Source organism: Stegodyphus dumicola, chromosome X1, assembly GCF_044657685.1.
Source record: "Stegodyphus dumicola isolate Sdum_Otavi_A_Nest chromosome X1, ASM4465768v1".
Classification (NCBI taxonomy): domain Eukaryota; kingdom Metazoa; phylum Arthropoda; class Arachnida; order Araneae; family Eresidae; genus Stegodyphus; species Stegodyphus dumicola.
In genome coordinates, this window is record NC_140780.1 from 69,879,164 (window position 1) to 69,894,154 (window position 14,991).

At 30.9% G+C, this 14,991-nt stretch overlaps 1 protein-coding gene and 1 long non-coding RNA gene across 3 annotated transcripts in view; both read left to right on the plus strand.

Annotated features, from left to right (window-relative positions):
• Positions 1–2,208: 2,208 nt before the first annotated feature.
• On the plus strand, positions 2,209–11,160 carry LOC146993190 (THAP domain-containing protein 2-like). The gene is made up of 5 exons (XM_085808556.1): positions 2,209–2,457; positions 8,649–8,730; positions 9,511–9,687; positions 10,378–10,440; positions 10,711–11,160. The coding sequence occupies exons 1-3, from the start codon at positions 2,339–2,341 to the stop codon at positions 9,664–9,666; spliced, it is 357 nt and encodes a 118-aa protein (XP_085664682.1). The 5' UTR covers positions 2,209–2,338; the 3' UTR covers positions 9,667–9,687; positions 10,378–10,440; positions 10,711–11,160.
• A 1,504-nt stretch (positions 11,161–12,664) lies between these two features.
• The window catches only part of LOC146993191 (uncharacterized), a 159,222-nt gene continuing 156,895 nt past the window's right edge, over positions 12,665–14,991 (plus strand). For both annotated transcript variants that reach the window (XR_015038765.1, XR_015038764.1), the window contains exon 1: positions 12,665–13,799. This is a non-coding gene — a long non-coding RNA (uncharacterized LOC146993191). The remainder of the gene's footprint in view (positions 13,800–14,991) is intronic.

Sequence of the window (14,991 nt, forward strand, 5' to 3'; positions counted from 1 at the left end):
GGGTGTACTTTCCAGTTTTTCCTTTAAGAAGTGATATTTCTGATTTATTCACAGTATTGTAAAATTTTAAAGAATCATTTAAAATATATTTAACCTGAAATTAATAGCAGATAATTATCTAAAAAAATAGTCACAGGTTGCATTTTTTTAAAATGAAAGTTTTAAACTCTTTTCACAACTAACAATCTTATAACAACAAGAATATAAATATTAATAAAATAAAACAGATTCATGTGAATTATGTGATTTCAGTTTATACGCGTTTCATATTTAAGAATCTGAAAGAAATTGCCTTGAATTAAGCTAAATTAGAGAAATATACCTATACTTTTGGATACATCTTTACACATGTTCAGTTGTGTAAATATTTTACTTACTTTTATTGCTATACTGCCCACAAATTTGTAAATTTATGCAAAAACATTTTAACAACAGAAAAGTTAGTTTATCTTGATCAAATGCACAAATTATATTCTTAACAGCTCAAAAATTTTAAATTGAATAATAATTAATACATAAAGAAAAGCATTACTTTATTTAATACCTTTAAAAACCATAAAAATAGTAACAATTGGTGTCTTAATTTTTCATGAAAATTATCAAACGAATTACCTAAAACGTTCAAACTATACAGTTTAAATCCTAGCATACATCATTGTGTGTTAAGGAACAAAGATTCCAGCTATAAACAGAAACATTAAAATGTATTTAACATATTTTGATTATTATTAAGTCCCTTTTTTACATCTGAAAAAAAAAAAAAAAAAAAAAAAAAAAAAAAAAAAAAACATGACATTGTGATATTTTTTTACCATAGTTATCAAATTACATAAAAAAAAAGAAAATCAATACTTACGCGTGAAAAGTAATCCCAGGAATCTTTTTCAAAAATCTTTTTGTGCATCCATATACAACACAAGATGACATGCTTCAAAAAGAAAAGAAAAAAAAAATATTCCAATTACAGACTTCCTTGCACAAGTCACAGCGATAACAGGAACATGGCCGCCAAGCCTCACCGTTTGAGTAGAACCTTCCCTCCTTCTATTCTAACCTCCTTGATATGACCAAAGAATATGTATTGTTTTTGCATAGACATTCTTTGATATGACCGCTCACCACGCCCAAAGAATCTCCATATGTATTCTTCTGTGAAATAGTTGTTAAAAATAGTTAATTATGTATGGATTAGTAATTAGGTACTTAAGGAAAAAGTATGTTTTAATTATTTAGCACATTCAGTTATAATTCTCATAATTCGAAACTTTTATCATGTTATTCGATGAGGGGTAGGGCTATGGCGCCCAGGCACCCTGGTGGTTAAGCACCGCAGTTCAACTCCTACCCCTCTCCCTCTCTACTAGCGTCTACATCCCAAAACGGCAGCCTATGAGAGAGGCGATTCTATTATTTTCATCGGGGAGTAGAGGAGTTAGAATGGTTTTCTGAGGAATGCAATGGCAGTGGACTATATGTTTGCTTACATTTGGAAGTTCAAAAAATTGCTAAGGTGGATTGCCTTAGTTTCTACGATTACTTACAGGGAAATATTAGGCAGTTTTTTCGGTTTGCTGATAGAGGGTAAATAGGCAATTTACCTTTATAATCCGCGTTTATCTATTTAAACTTCAGAAGATTTAAGATGAAGAGAATATATTTAACACAACAGAACACAATCGTAAGACTTGTAAATCTTTTAAAAGACAACAGCAAATTTTTAAACATTACTGTAAAAAATATCATCTCTTCTAATTATAATAAATAATGAGATAATGCATGGATGAATTGTTAATTATATGATAACTATGCATTTATAAAAAGTTTTTAATGATGAACTATAAATAATATTTTTAATTATCGATGTGTTGTTTTTTAAAAGATTTACAAGTCTTAAGCTTGCGTTCTGTTGTGTTGAATATATTCACTTCATCATAAATCTTCTGAAGTTTAAATAGATAAACGCGGATTTATAAAGGTAAATTATCTATTCGCCCTCTATCAGCAAACCAATAAAAACTGCCTAATATTTCCCTGAAAGTAACCGCAAAAACTAAGGCAATCCACCTTTGCAATTTTCTGAACTTCCTAACGTAAGCAAACATCGTGCACTGCTGTTGGCGTTCCTCAGAAAACCATTCTAACTTCCCTACTCCCCGATGAAAATAATAGAATCGCCTCTCTCATAGGCTGCCGTTTTGGAATGTAGACGCTAGTCTCCCACTCTTTGAATTGGGACGCCCATTTTGGGAAAAAGCGGACGACTCCATCTTGGGAAAACGGCATTAGATATGTTTTGGCTTGCTGTATTTAAGTCGGGGTGGAATCCAGTCAGCTAGGCATGTTCTTTTCCTCTGTGAAATATTGCTGTCATTTCGTTGAAAGTGACCTGGTAATATTTCAGGATAAACCCTCGTACGTTGGGCTAAGCTGTCACCTCTCATGCATGAGAGTACCTAGGTAAAGAACTTAAAATTAGAAACGTTTCTTACGTAAAAATTCTGATTGAAATACTTCTTTTAAGTTATGTGACATAACTTTCCAAAATGTCACTAATTGTGTGTGTGTGAATTAAGGTAGTTTAATGTATAACACCTGCTTCAAAAATAACAGTAAAGTTTATTTTGTTTATTTGTCATTTAAAATTACCGGCTTATTGTCTTTCGGTGCCATCTTTCTACCATCGCCGAAATTATTTACTCTTCTTGAAGATCATTATCCCATTTATTGTGTGTATCCGTAATAACTGTATAATTTGTTTTTCTTTCATTGTTCATGTTGTACCCATACATTAAAAACACCATTCGCTTACTGTACTTCGTAGTATTAGGAAAATCATTTGCTTTTCTATCGACTGCAGTCATGATTTTAGTAACAATGTAGCACATTGCTGGAATTTAAAACAAAGAAGGCTACTTTTGAAGTTCTATATATATAGAAACAATATTAGATATTTCTCTTTGTGTATAATTATTCTTTAATTTCAAAGTAGTTAAAATCTAATGATTCCTTTTTTGGAAGCACTTCCGCAGAGGATCCGTTAAATGTAAACATCGCCAAAATTGGCGATAACAGTTTAAAGTTGGTAACCCGGCGAATTCGGTGGTCGTAGGTAGCAACCTGATTCTTCAAACGCTTAGACAACGAATCTGTTCTCGTATGTTATGTGCGTGCTCCGTTTTGCCGCTGGCTGGTGGTGCATCACTACCGGATGAGCAGGTGAAATTGCGGCGGAGGGGGGGAAGCTTATTGATAATTGGTAACACGCCTGTCTAGAGTAGTATGACTGTGTTCTTAATAATTAAAAGACTAAACACTCAGAACCATAGGGTACCCGAGTCCTAAAACATGATTAACGTGGGCCGCAATAATATAAGGTTTTTAAATAATTAAGTAAAGTTTTTATTTTTATTACTCTTATTTTTATCTAAAATAATAGGAATTACATCACTTTTCATGCTTAAAAATTTGACATATTTTTAATGTATCTTAGCAATTACCTTTCAGAAGATGCTAGGTGTTTATATATGATAGATGATTAGAAAGAAGTAAAGAAGTAATAATGAATTAAAAAAAGTATTATTGGTTCTCTGAGATGAGATTTAAAAAAAAAAAAATTTTTAAAGATTTTTTATTGGTCATCAAAGTTAGTAAACCACTGCTTTGAGTAATTAATCAAAGTTTGACTTTTGAAAGATAACAAAATGTATAATGTTCTTATAGTTTTATTTACAATGCTACTCTAAAGGATTTGAATATTATTGAAGATTCTTGGCAATGTCCAGTTTATTGTGAAAAAGGCAGTTGTTTCAAAATAAAATATTTTAAGCTATCAGCAAGTAAATTCAAAAAATAACTTTGAAAAATTGCTTGCATAAAATGGATATTTGAAATGTATTATTCTGTAATGAATCCATTAATCTATTATATGTACAGTAGCACTTAACATATGAAACACAATTTTGGGAATATTGACAAGCAAAGCACTTAATGAAAAAAGTACCTTTTAAATGTACTGAAATATTAGTATCTGTATGAGCAACAGAGAATATATGTAATGAATAATACCATGACCAAATACTTATATAAACAAAACAAAATTAAGTATTCTCATCCTCGACACTTGAAAAAGTAATCCTGCTGTGCAACATTTAGTGAATTTCTGATTGCATGATATTGCAAGCATTTTGTTAGATTTTTCCTACTAGTGCTTAAGACCATTGAATACTGGTAGTTTGATCTGTGTTCATATCATGGTTAAAGGGCTGGCTGCATGGTTGATTTTTCTAGTTTTCCTCATATGTAATGCAAATACAAGCCAGTTTCCCTTAGAATGTTCATAAAGGCATCCTTCAGGTCAACAGCTGGTATGCTTTGCCATATTCGAATAACCTAAACTTTCCTTCAGATTATACATTGAAAGGTTATATCTGTAGTAAGCAGGACAATGATCATTCAGCTTCTATCCGTGTGGAAGGAGTATATTTAAAACATGTCAGAACCATGGGATTCATAAAAAAATCGACCATTAATCTTGAACATTTTATCTAGTGTGCCGTTTTTCTTACGTTATGGGTTTCACTAACAAGATATTCATACTTTTGTTCAAGTTCACAAGCAGTTCAGCAATACAGTTGCTGGATACTGGTAGTTTGACCCTAGTTTGAATCTTCAGTACTCAGTATCTTGGGCCATCACACTGTCATGGCCCCTAAAGCTATTACTGCTTGGAATAATATAAGCAAAGCATTTACGACTCATTTATGATACAAAATTCTGAGAAGTGTTTCATCTGCCTTTCTCATACACCTGAATGCATCATTCAAAAGAAAATGATGTTACTGCGTTTAATTTCATCAGGCCTGATGAAAGGTCTAGAATGCTGCAAGTGCTGGTTTTTTCTCACATCTGTTTTAAGGAGAAATAATTTCAGCGATATCCTGGAACTAGAATTATCCTAGTTTACATATGAATTTGTCAACAGCATATGCTATTTCCTAAAAATCAATGAAAATATTGCTTTTTTCATTCTCATTTTGGATATTCTAAAATGCAGTAATGTATACAGCATTGATTTACGTCCATTTTAAGGTAAATTTGCTGATCATTTCTTATAAGTTTCCAAACATCTTTTTTGAGATGGACTTTCTTCTTTCCAAAGTGAAATGTGTGTCAATACAATGTATTTCAAATGACTATGGCATGACATCTAGTCTTCACTTTGGCATTCATGTTTGTTTCATTATTTTACGGAGACATTGCTATTTATTTTTAAGTGTTTTTAATGTGTTATTGAAAATATTTGTAATATACGCATTTACAAAACTTTGCACCGACCAGTGATATAAAGTTAGTCTTCAGTTAAAAGACTTGTTTAGGATTGTGTAAAGTTGAACAATTACTTTGTTTATATAAGTTGAATAGGAGACTGTTGTTTTATGATTTTTTTTGTAATGTTGGATAGTTTCCACAGGCTTTGGGAATTTTCTTCATTTGATTATCTCTATGTAGTTGAATAGAAAAATATTTTGAAATTATCAAAATAAATAAGTTATCTATTTTGGAGATTAATTTTGATAACCAGCATTTTGTAACATAGCATATGCTAAGAATATGGTCAAAAGAAAAGAGTCACCCAACGTGTGCAAATCTGTGATAAATTTTACTACTTTTTGTTATTCCCATGTATATGTAGTTATATAATGATTTGAACAACTGTAATTTTGGAACACTGAGAAACAACTGCTTCAAGTGATTGTTAGACTGTAACTAAATTACTTCAAGTTGCAAATGTGGTCTCACGGCTTCATAGTTTATATTGCAAGGCATGCTGAAAATTTCTAGTTACATTTGAATTGCATTGAAATCTGTGTTTAAACTCAAAATCAGACTCAAAATGCAGGTTTCTTTTTCAGGCTATCTTCATAACTATTGCATTTTGACATTTAAATTGTTCATATGACAAAGAAATGTGAAAAATGCTAAGTTGAAAACCATGCTGTATCAATATAAATTAAATCCAATGACTAATCACTTACTAGTCCTGTGAAAATTTGCAAATATGACTCTGATTTTTTGTGATTGCTTTCTAAATTAATTGATGCTATATATTTTAAAATTTCACACTTTACAGAACAATGTTTGTCATTGAAGAATGGCACAATTTCGTTAATCAGTTGCCAAACTTTCTCGAAAACACATCTTGCACTAAGCCATCTTACTTTTGTTTTGTGTAATACAGCACATGCAAGTATTCAGATTTTAAGGGCTTAAGTAAATCTCGTAATTCCCTGTGGGTACATCAACAAGATTGAATACTATTCCCAAGCCTCATGGTTACATCAAGCACAGGTTTAATGTTCAATGGAAATTTAAACAGACCACTTGAAAATAGTTAAAATTTCCACATTCTAAAAAAAAAAGATTACCTTTCTTCATTTCATTACATTATCAGTAATTCTCGCTTTCTGGGGAATTTTCAGTGGGAGATCTAAATCTTGTTATACTTATCTGTGTTCATGATGTAACAAAGTCGATGAGCACAGTATACATGTCGATGAAGTGAGATAACAGATATCTATGTGAACTCATGTTATGCGCAAATCACGTGATATTCCTTTACGTTTTATTTATACAAATACAGTATACATTGTATAGCCAAAACAAAAATGAATATATATTTACAATATACATTATGTATTGCATAGTAAAATCCTAAATATATTTTGATAATTTGCTGAATAGAATATCTATATAGATATATATAGAAGCTTTAAACAGGTAGTTGTTCACTGGCTATAGTTTGTCCATCCTTGAACTCAACTTTCGGATTTGATAGAGTGAGATTGTGACTACATTTTCAGTAACTTATTTGATAAAATTATGATTTGAAAATTCAAAATAGATTTAAAATCAGAAGATGAATTTAAAAGAAATACTGTGCCTAAATATATTATTAATAATAATTAATGAGCCCACCAGCGGCCGAGCAGTAAAAGCTGCTGAACACTGGTACTTCGATCCCGGGTTCAAGTCCCGGCGAACGGGCTGGCTGCATGCGCGTTTCCGTGATTTTCCCATGTGTAACATGGATACGAGCCAGTTTCCCTTAAAAAGACCTCTACAGGGCATCCCTCCCTTTCCGTGGAGTGCCTAAGGGCGGAGCACGTAATAAGAAAAAAATAAAAATAATTAATAACAAAAAAATTAAGTAATCATATAATAAATATATGCAATATCACACTTACATGATAATTTATACAAAACTATTCCTACATGATTTTTCAATGAAATTTTTTTCTTATTCACTGATCACTCAGCATAGCTCTCCAATAACAATAACCGAAATCAGGTTAGGGTTTGAGGGTTAGTTAAGGAATATTTTGAGTTTAAAATTGCTGGTGGCATGTATCCGTTTGGTTTGGTGTGTTTTAATTATGTCAAAGCATGCAAAAAAATCTGCGTAAGAGAAGGTGTGCCTTTGAGGAGAACCTTATAAGGGATTTTTGGCTTTGCATTCCTGTAACATATTGAAGCACCGTGAAAACACCCATGCAATTAGCTGTCTTTTTTTAGATTAGGACCTAAATCAAACTACCAGAATTCAGTCACAGAACATCAGTTGGAAAGTAATGAATCATAGTATGCTTGTTAGAGTTACATGCAAAAAAGTTAAATTCTGCCCTTACTGTTTCTGAGGTTAGCATGATTGTTAATAAAAATAGTGGATATGTTAGTTTTTATTTTATGACACATGCACACATAAGCACACACTTATTTATGATGCATAAGTAAGTCAGAGCAGAATATAATTTATTCTTATACAAAATTTATTTTTTACCTAGTCAAACAGTTGCAATAGTTTATATTTCAATGAAAACATTGTTTATTTCATTTATGTGATGAGAATTTATTTTCACTCATACTTTGGAAAGCATTTTGAAATTATGTAATGAAGGTACAAGTATTAAAAGTGCCTTTTTGTTTCTCTTGTGTTTTGACAATTTCCCAAGAAACTGCACTGTTAAAAACAGGAATATTTTCTAATTTTATATTCTTAAAGCATATTTAAAGAAAGATATGAATTTCACTAAGTTATTTTTCAACAAATTGATAACTTTGCCATGAAAGACTCATTATTTGCTGTGATCTGCAAATATGATCTGGTTCTGTTTTAAATGCAGAAGACATGTATGTATCACCAAAATAGCTAATGAACAGTCAATTACGATGAACGCATTTCGCGGAAATTCGTTAACAGGCTGTTTTTCATTACAAACAGGAAATGGCATACTGCAAGCCAGAGGGAATATGGAGTTAGGAGATCTATGGGAACATAATATCCAGTCCTTTCATTGCTATCAACGATTTTCAGTTTACGGTTTGTATTACGGTTAATCTTTTTAAATATCTTGTAACGTAACTGCAAGGTTCTTTAATATACTAAGGTTAGGCTAAGGCTACTATAAAGGGGAGCTGAATCATCGTCCATTTTGAAGCTAACTTGTTGGTATTCGCTATTGGATTAGCACTGATTTCTTGACATATTTGTGGATCGATTCCGACCTAATTTTCAGAAAAATGGGTGGTTGTGCTGCACCAAATTGTTCGAATCAGTCTAAAAATAACTTTAGGATGTTTCGTTTCCCTAGAAATGAAGAAAGACGAAGAAAATGGATGGTTAATTCTCGTCGAGATCAATGGATCCCGGGCCCAGGAGCGTATCTTTGTGAGGTAAATTCAGCTTCGTATTTTTCCATAGAATGTTAGAAAAATTACTCTTCTTGGTACTTTAAAATATTTATTTTCATTTAACTGTCACTTATTGACGATCAACTGATTTTATAAGTACAAAATCAACTGCGGAATGTGTATGTGTTTCTGCAGTAAAATATCGTTGTTTCATGTTGTTTCTTTTGTTATCGTGAAAAGTTTATACCGTTTGTAAAATTTATATCATACATTTCATGTAAACTTTGTGCTCAGTTAGAAATGTGATGTGCCTTTTTCTTTCTTTAATTTTACTGTACAATTGGTGATTTAAAGTAGCATTCTATGTTTTGATTCTGATGTATTGTCGCCAAATCGGATAGTTGGCGCCAATGTTAAAAACTGGATGGTATGATCCAAATAATAAATGATTTTGTTTTTTCTTTATAGTAAGATAAATATATTCTGTATTTTTAGACATTTTTAAGAAGTTAAATATTAATTTAAATATTCGATGAATCGTTTTGATCCCATTATTATCCTTTATTGTAGTAGCAAATCTTAATGTTGTATTTTTAACTATAGGTACTTTAAATTTATTTTTAGTGTGTGAGCAGGAAATATGTTTTAAGTAGTTTTACAAACATGATTACTTTTTAAAAATTTTGTTCTATTTTCATAAAAAAATTTTAATTTATCAGAAAATTACATTCTTAAATTATTATAATATATGTAACTGTAATTTAATACTAGTGCTTTTGATTTTAATGTTAAATTTCATGCATGCTTTTGTTAAATATGCAGGTACATTTTGAAGAAAATCAATTTGAATGCTCTAGGCAAGATGGGCGTAAAAAACTCAAGCCCAATGCTGTGCCAACTCTTTTCAATGTGCCTAATCCCCCACAACTGTTGACCCCACAGCGTCTAAAAGGCATTGGTTTACCAAAGCACCGTTAAGTTACATCCAATTTTTGTAATGTATGTGTTTTTTATTTTTATGGTTTTTCATAAAAAAATATGTTTTTATTACAAATGGACTAAATTGCTTTATAAAAGAATCAAAATATTGAAATTAAGGCATTATGTGATAAAGCTGTAATTACAGTCCCTAAGATTAGATTAAAAAATTAAAATTTTGCTGTTGTTATATATATAATTAAGTATGTACTTTGTTATTATAATCATATATTGAAAATTAAGCATAAAACCTCAATTTGATGTAGTTTTTGTAGTTTTTCGAGGACGGTCATACATGGGTCTGGTTTCTTCAAATTTGCTCCTAAAAGAAAGAAACCGGTATCTGATTGCCTTCAAAGTCAAAAGAGTTTAAATCAAAATTTGTATTAAACTAAAGTTGCTTTTTTGCTTAATTTTAAATTCCAGATAAATAGAGTGAAATATGTATGGAGTAAGTAAAAGAAATAATATTGAAATTAATAACTTTAATCTTTAGTAATACAATAATATAGTTATAATACATTGATTTAAATGTATATTTTAATGTCTTATATGTCTTGTCTGAATGTTGTTATTTTTTGTTTAAAGATTTACAAAACTTATTAGGATTATTTATATTATTTATTATTAAAATTACATTAAGTATATTTTATTTATCAGCATTTTCAGGTATCCTTACTTATATGTGTTTCATAATTTTTGCATCTTCAGGGTGGCTTGCTGCACGGTTTACCTTTATCAACTGAAGCGATTTCTGTTGCTGAACCATCTGTTGTAAGTCTTCATTTGAACAGTTATTAAATATTTAGTATTATAAACTTTTTCTAAAAAGTATTAACACTTTCTAAAATTAAAAAATATATTAACGTAATATTTACTTATGTTTAAGAAGTATGAATGCTATGAACAGTCCAATGTATTTATGCTTTTTTATAAGTTGAGTTACTTTGAAAATGGTAATGATTATTTGTATTTATTTTTATCCGATCAGAGTTTATAATTTCTTTCACTTCCACATATTTCATATATTATAATTTCTTTTAGGTTCATTTGCCACAACCTTCAGCTTCATATTTTGGAGAAATAAATTTTGCTGCCGAAGTATCTGATGTAAATTGCCATTTTGCACTTCTAAAAAATTTTAATAGTTTTTTAACATCTATTCGTAAACTGTACTATGTTTTTTTAAATGTTTCCATCTTCATAATCATGCACTTTATTTCATTTCACCAGTGGTTGCAAATGTGTACATTACAGTACATCTCAGGTGTGTTTGCAACAACATTTAGCATTACCTTCTGATTAAATAACAGCTGCTAGTAAAGAATTTATTCTATGTTTTCATTTGAGCAGCTATTAAATGTCATATGTTTTACATATATTAATGAATTTTTATACGATTTCTGAAATATGAAATTGTTTGTCTTATGGTTGCTAAACAGCTGTACTATATCTGGCTGTTGTGCTATGGAATTATTTTTGAATTTTGAGTGTTAACAATTTATTATCTATTTATGAATTATAAAATGTTATGTAAAATAATTATTTCTTAAAATGAATGTAGTTTATATTATCTGTATTTCTAAATTTCTTATATATATATTTCAGGTTTGTTTGCAAGAACAAGCTTCAACTTCATCTTGTGATAAAATGCCATCTATTTGTGAAGGATCTCATGTAAGATAATTAGTGTATTATTAAATTGCTTGCTTATACAAAACGTTTCTATTAACTTGTTTTTGGGGGGGTGGTAAAAGGAATGTAATTAATTTCATCAGCATTTACAAATTCTTTGTGTACATTTCAGGTTTGTTTGCAAGAACAGCCCTTTAGCCTCATTTTGCAATGAAATACCATCTATTTGTGAAGGCTCTGATGTAAGTTGATAACTAATGTATAATTAAATTACTTCCTTATATGCATTTAAAATGTTCTATAAAGTAATTTTTTGGTAAAAGGAATGTAATTAATTTCATCAATAGTTGCAAATTCTCTATGTAAATTTCAGTTTTGTTTGCAAAAACAACCTTTAGATTCATCTTGCAACCAAATTGTAATTAATTTTAATTAATTTCATCAGCATTTGTGAAGGCTGTGATATAAGTTGATAATTTGTGTTATTAAATTGCTCATGATTATGGAGATAATCGATCCCTTGAAAAGCTGGAAATAAATTTTAAAAATCTATTTTTAAGTGAAATAAATTTTAAATATTAGAAAATAAAACAAAAATAATCTAGAAAATGCTGAAAACAATAGAGTCAAATTTAAAAACCCACCACAGTATAGGAAAAGAGACCTGGAACTTGCATTTTTATTTTGTGGATTTATTATCTGTTTAAGTTTGACATTTAATCCAAAGGGGCTTTGTCCCTGAAGGACTATTGTTTTCGTTTTGTATTGAAACACTATAAACGGCTGCATCACTTTTCAAATTGTTGCCACCAAATATTATCACCCTGTACTATATTTAAAGAAATTATATAGTGAAGACTCATAAATGCATGTATGTTTTTTGCATTCTGATAAAACAACAATACCTAGAGCCATCAAATTTTGAATGACTTAATTCTACTGTGAATATGGACATCTGGAAGACCGAATTTGAAATTCGGAATTTGTTTTAATATATATTTTATATGTTGTAAAACTTTAACGAATTTTTGATTAACAAACTTGAGTATTTCAAAGCGAGCAATGGCAATGTTGTACAGAAAAGACACTTTTATCTCCAGCGTGTGAGACAATGAATAGGGAATTCTGAAGATATGTTCATTTTAAAATTATCTTGCAATATTGCTGTTGAACTGAATTTTATAGTTTAAGTGTGAAAAACTTGATATTTAATAAATAAAGGTAAAACACAAAATGTTAAAAAAAGGCCCCTTTGGGTGTAATTTAAAATCTGAAACCTTTCAGATCTTTTTTGTTTGTTTGTTGTGTTCCCCCCCTTCTTTGATGATTATTCATATAGATTTTTTCTTTATTCCAGGATGTTCTTTTAAGGAATTTTATAAAACAGCAGACTGAATTGATCTCGCTTCTGCAATGCCAGAACAAAATATTACTGAAAGAACTTACAGCAACCAAAAAAAATGAAATTAATGTTTTAAAAAAATAGCATAGCACTGAAATTCAACTTCATGACCTTCAAGTACAGCATGAGGAATTGCTGAAAGGAGTGAAAACATTTCTTTCAGATGAACAAATAGCAATGTTGAAAATTCCTCGTAGAAGCATTGCAAAATGGTCTAACGAGGGAATAATAAAAGGCCTCAAAGTTAGATTTGCTTTGGGCAAGCATGGTTATAATTACTTGCACAGAATAGGTTTTCCGTGCCTTCATACAGCACTTTAAATAAAAGACTTCAAGGTCTTGAAATGAATTTTGGAGTCATCAGTGAGATGATTGAACCTTTGAAAATTAAAGGAGAAAAAATGAATGCTAGTGATAAAGACTGTATTTTATCATTGGATGAAATGGAGATTTCTGGCAATCCTGATTTTGATATTTCAAAACGTAAATTTATTGGTAAATGTACATTAAGAAATCAAAAGGGTACAGAAAATCACTATTTAGTTATTTTACTAAGAGGTTTGAAGCTGAAATGGAAGCAAGTGGTTGCCCATGAGATAACTGGACAGGTAACAGGATGCCAGCTCAAACAATTTGCCACTTCCGCCTAGGTATAATAGCAAATTAACAACACAAATCAAATCAAACTGTTGATGCAACGAAAGTAAACAAATGCCAAGAACTAACGCTGTCACCCACATGACGTCATGCGCATGTGGCATTACTTTCTCCCTGCACTGCGCATCGCTCTTGGGCCCGTGGCATTACTTTCTCCCTGCACTGCGCATCGCTCTTGGGCCCCCCCCCCTGACGTAACTGTACACCGCTAAACTCATGGCCGATTAGCCGTTGACGAGCTTGGCGAGTAAATACGCTTCGCCGCCAACGGATCCTCTCCGGAACAAAACCCCCTTCTTTCCCTCTCTTGGCCTCTTCTAGTGTAATTTGTCATCATTTTTGTGCACTCTTGGATTGCAGAACATCATATCATGAAAGAAAAAGAACGAAGATGAAAAGAACGGAGAAATAGTGCAGAGCAAAAAGACATCTGTGGCTGGTAATTCTTGTTTTATACTAACTTTATTTTCACTACAAATGCTTGAATGTTATAATTTGTAGGTCACTTTTCACATGTTGCTTTATATTGGAGTTTTACTACTTATTTATTTTACGTGAACGCTTCACATTATGTTTTAATGTTTAGGGTAGCATTTATGCATTAATTTCTTAGGTTTTGAATTCCATATTGAAGTGTCTGAATTGGTTCTTTCTTTATATTGTATTGTAATATTCGTAGTGAGGTTGAACTGTTAATCACACTATAATTATCAGAAGTCTGAGATTTGTTAGAGTTCTGTTGCTTCTTAGTGGTTTCAAAATTACTGCTGTAGTGTAATTTTTTCCCAAGTGGCCTCCTTTCGCATTACTATAAAATTATGAGGGTACACTTTTAGCTTTTAGAAACTATTTATTTACAATCTTAGAATGTATAATCACAGAGAACTGAAATACCAGCATAGTTCTATTTTTCAAATCTGTATCCAAAGTGTTGCCAATTACAAGTTACTAAATATTAAATGTTACCATTTACAAATTATTAAATATTACATCTTCCGTTTTTTTAAAGAGTTCAAAAGTTTTAACAATCTAAAATCAGTCCAAATACCTGGCCGGCTTTCTAATCAGTCTCCCACTTCTAGTTCTTAGCTCACCGTTCCTTGTTTCTGAGTTAGCAGAGTTTGGTAGTTGATCTTCTAAACTTTGCCCTTGAGAATATCTGGAATCATATCCTTTTACATCTGTTTTCTGTGTATTAACTCCTTGTTCTGTTCCTCTGATATTCTCATCAACAGCTGAACTGTTTTCTCTAATATCTTTTCTATTTCTTCTCAATACTGATCCACCTGATCTAAGTATATATGATCTAGGCGTCTTATGCACTTCTTCTACAACTGCTGGTTTCCAGCGATTATCGTGATATATCCGAACACAATCTCCTTTATTTAGTGATGGTAATGTTTTTGTATGACGATCATAATATGACTTCTGTTTAGTTCTTTCTTGGTTGATTTTTTCTTTTACATTTCTCACAACTTGAGGTTTAAGCAATTCTTCAGATGTAGGAAGAATTGTTCTTGTTCTACTCATAAGTCGTTGAGCTGGTGATCCTAGCATCTCATTTGTTGGAGTGTTCCTATGAGCTAACAAAACTAAATAAGGATCAGCATGATCTGCTTGAACTTTCTTTA

What these genes read in the sequence shown, in the direction of transcription:
- LOC146993190 (XM_085808556.1), top strand. Translation starts at nt 2,339, where the DNA reads ATGTTCTTTTCCTCTGTGAAATATTGCTGTCATTTCGTTGAAAGTGAC. An exon ending in TCATGCATGAGAGTACCTAG is followed by an intron (nt 2,458 to 8,648) that starts GTAAAGAACTTA and finishes TCGTTTCCCTAG; the next exon opens with AAATGAAGAAAGACGAAGAA. An exon ending in CAGGAGCGTATCTTTGTGAG is followed by an intron (nt 8,731 to 9,510) that starts GTAAATTCAGCT and finishes TTAAATATGCAG; the next exon opens with GTACATTTTGAAGAAAATCA.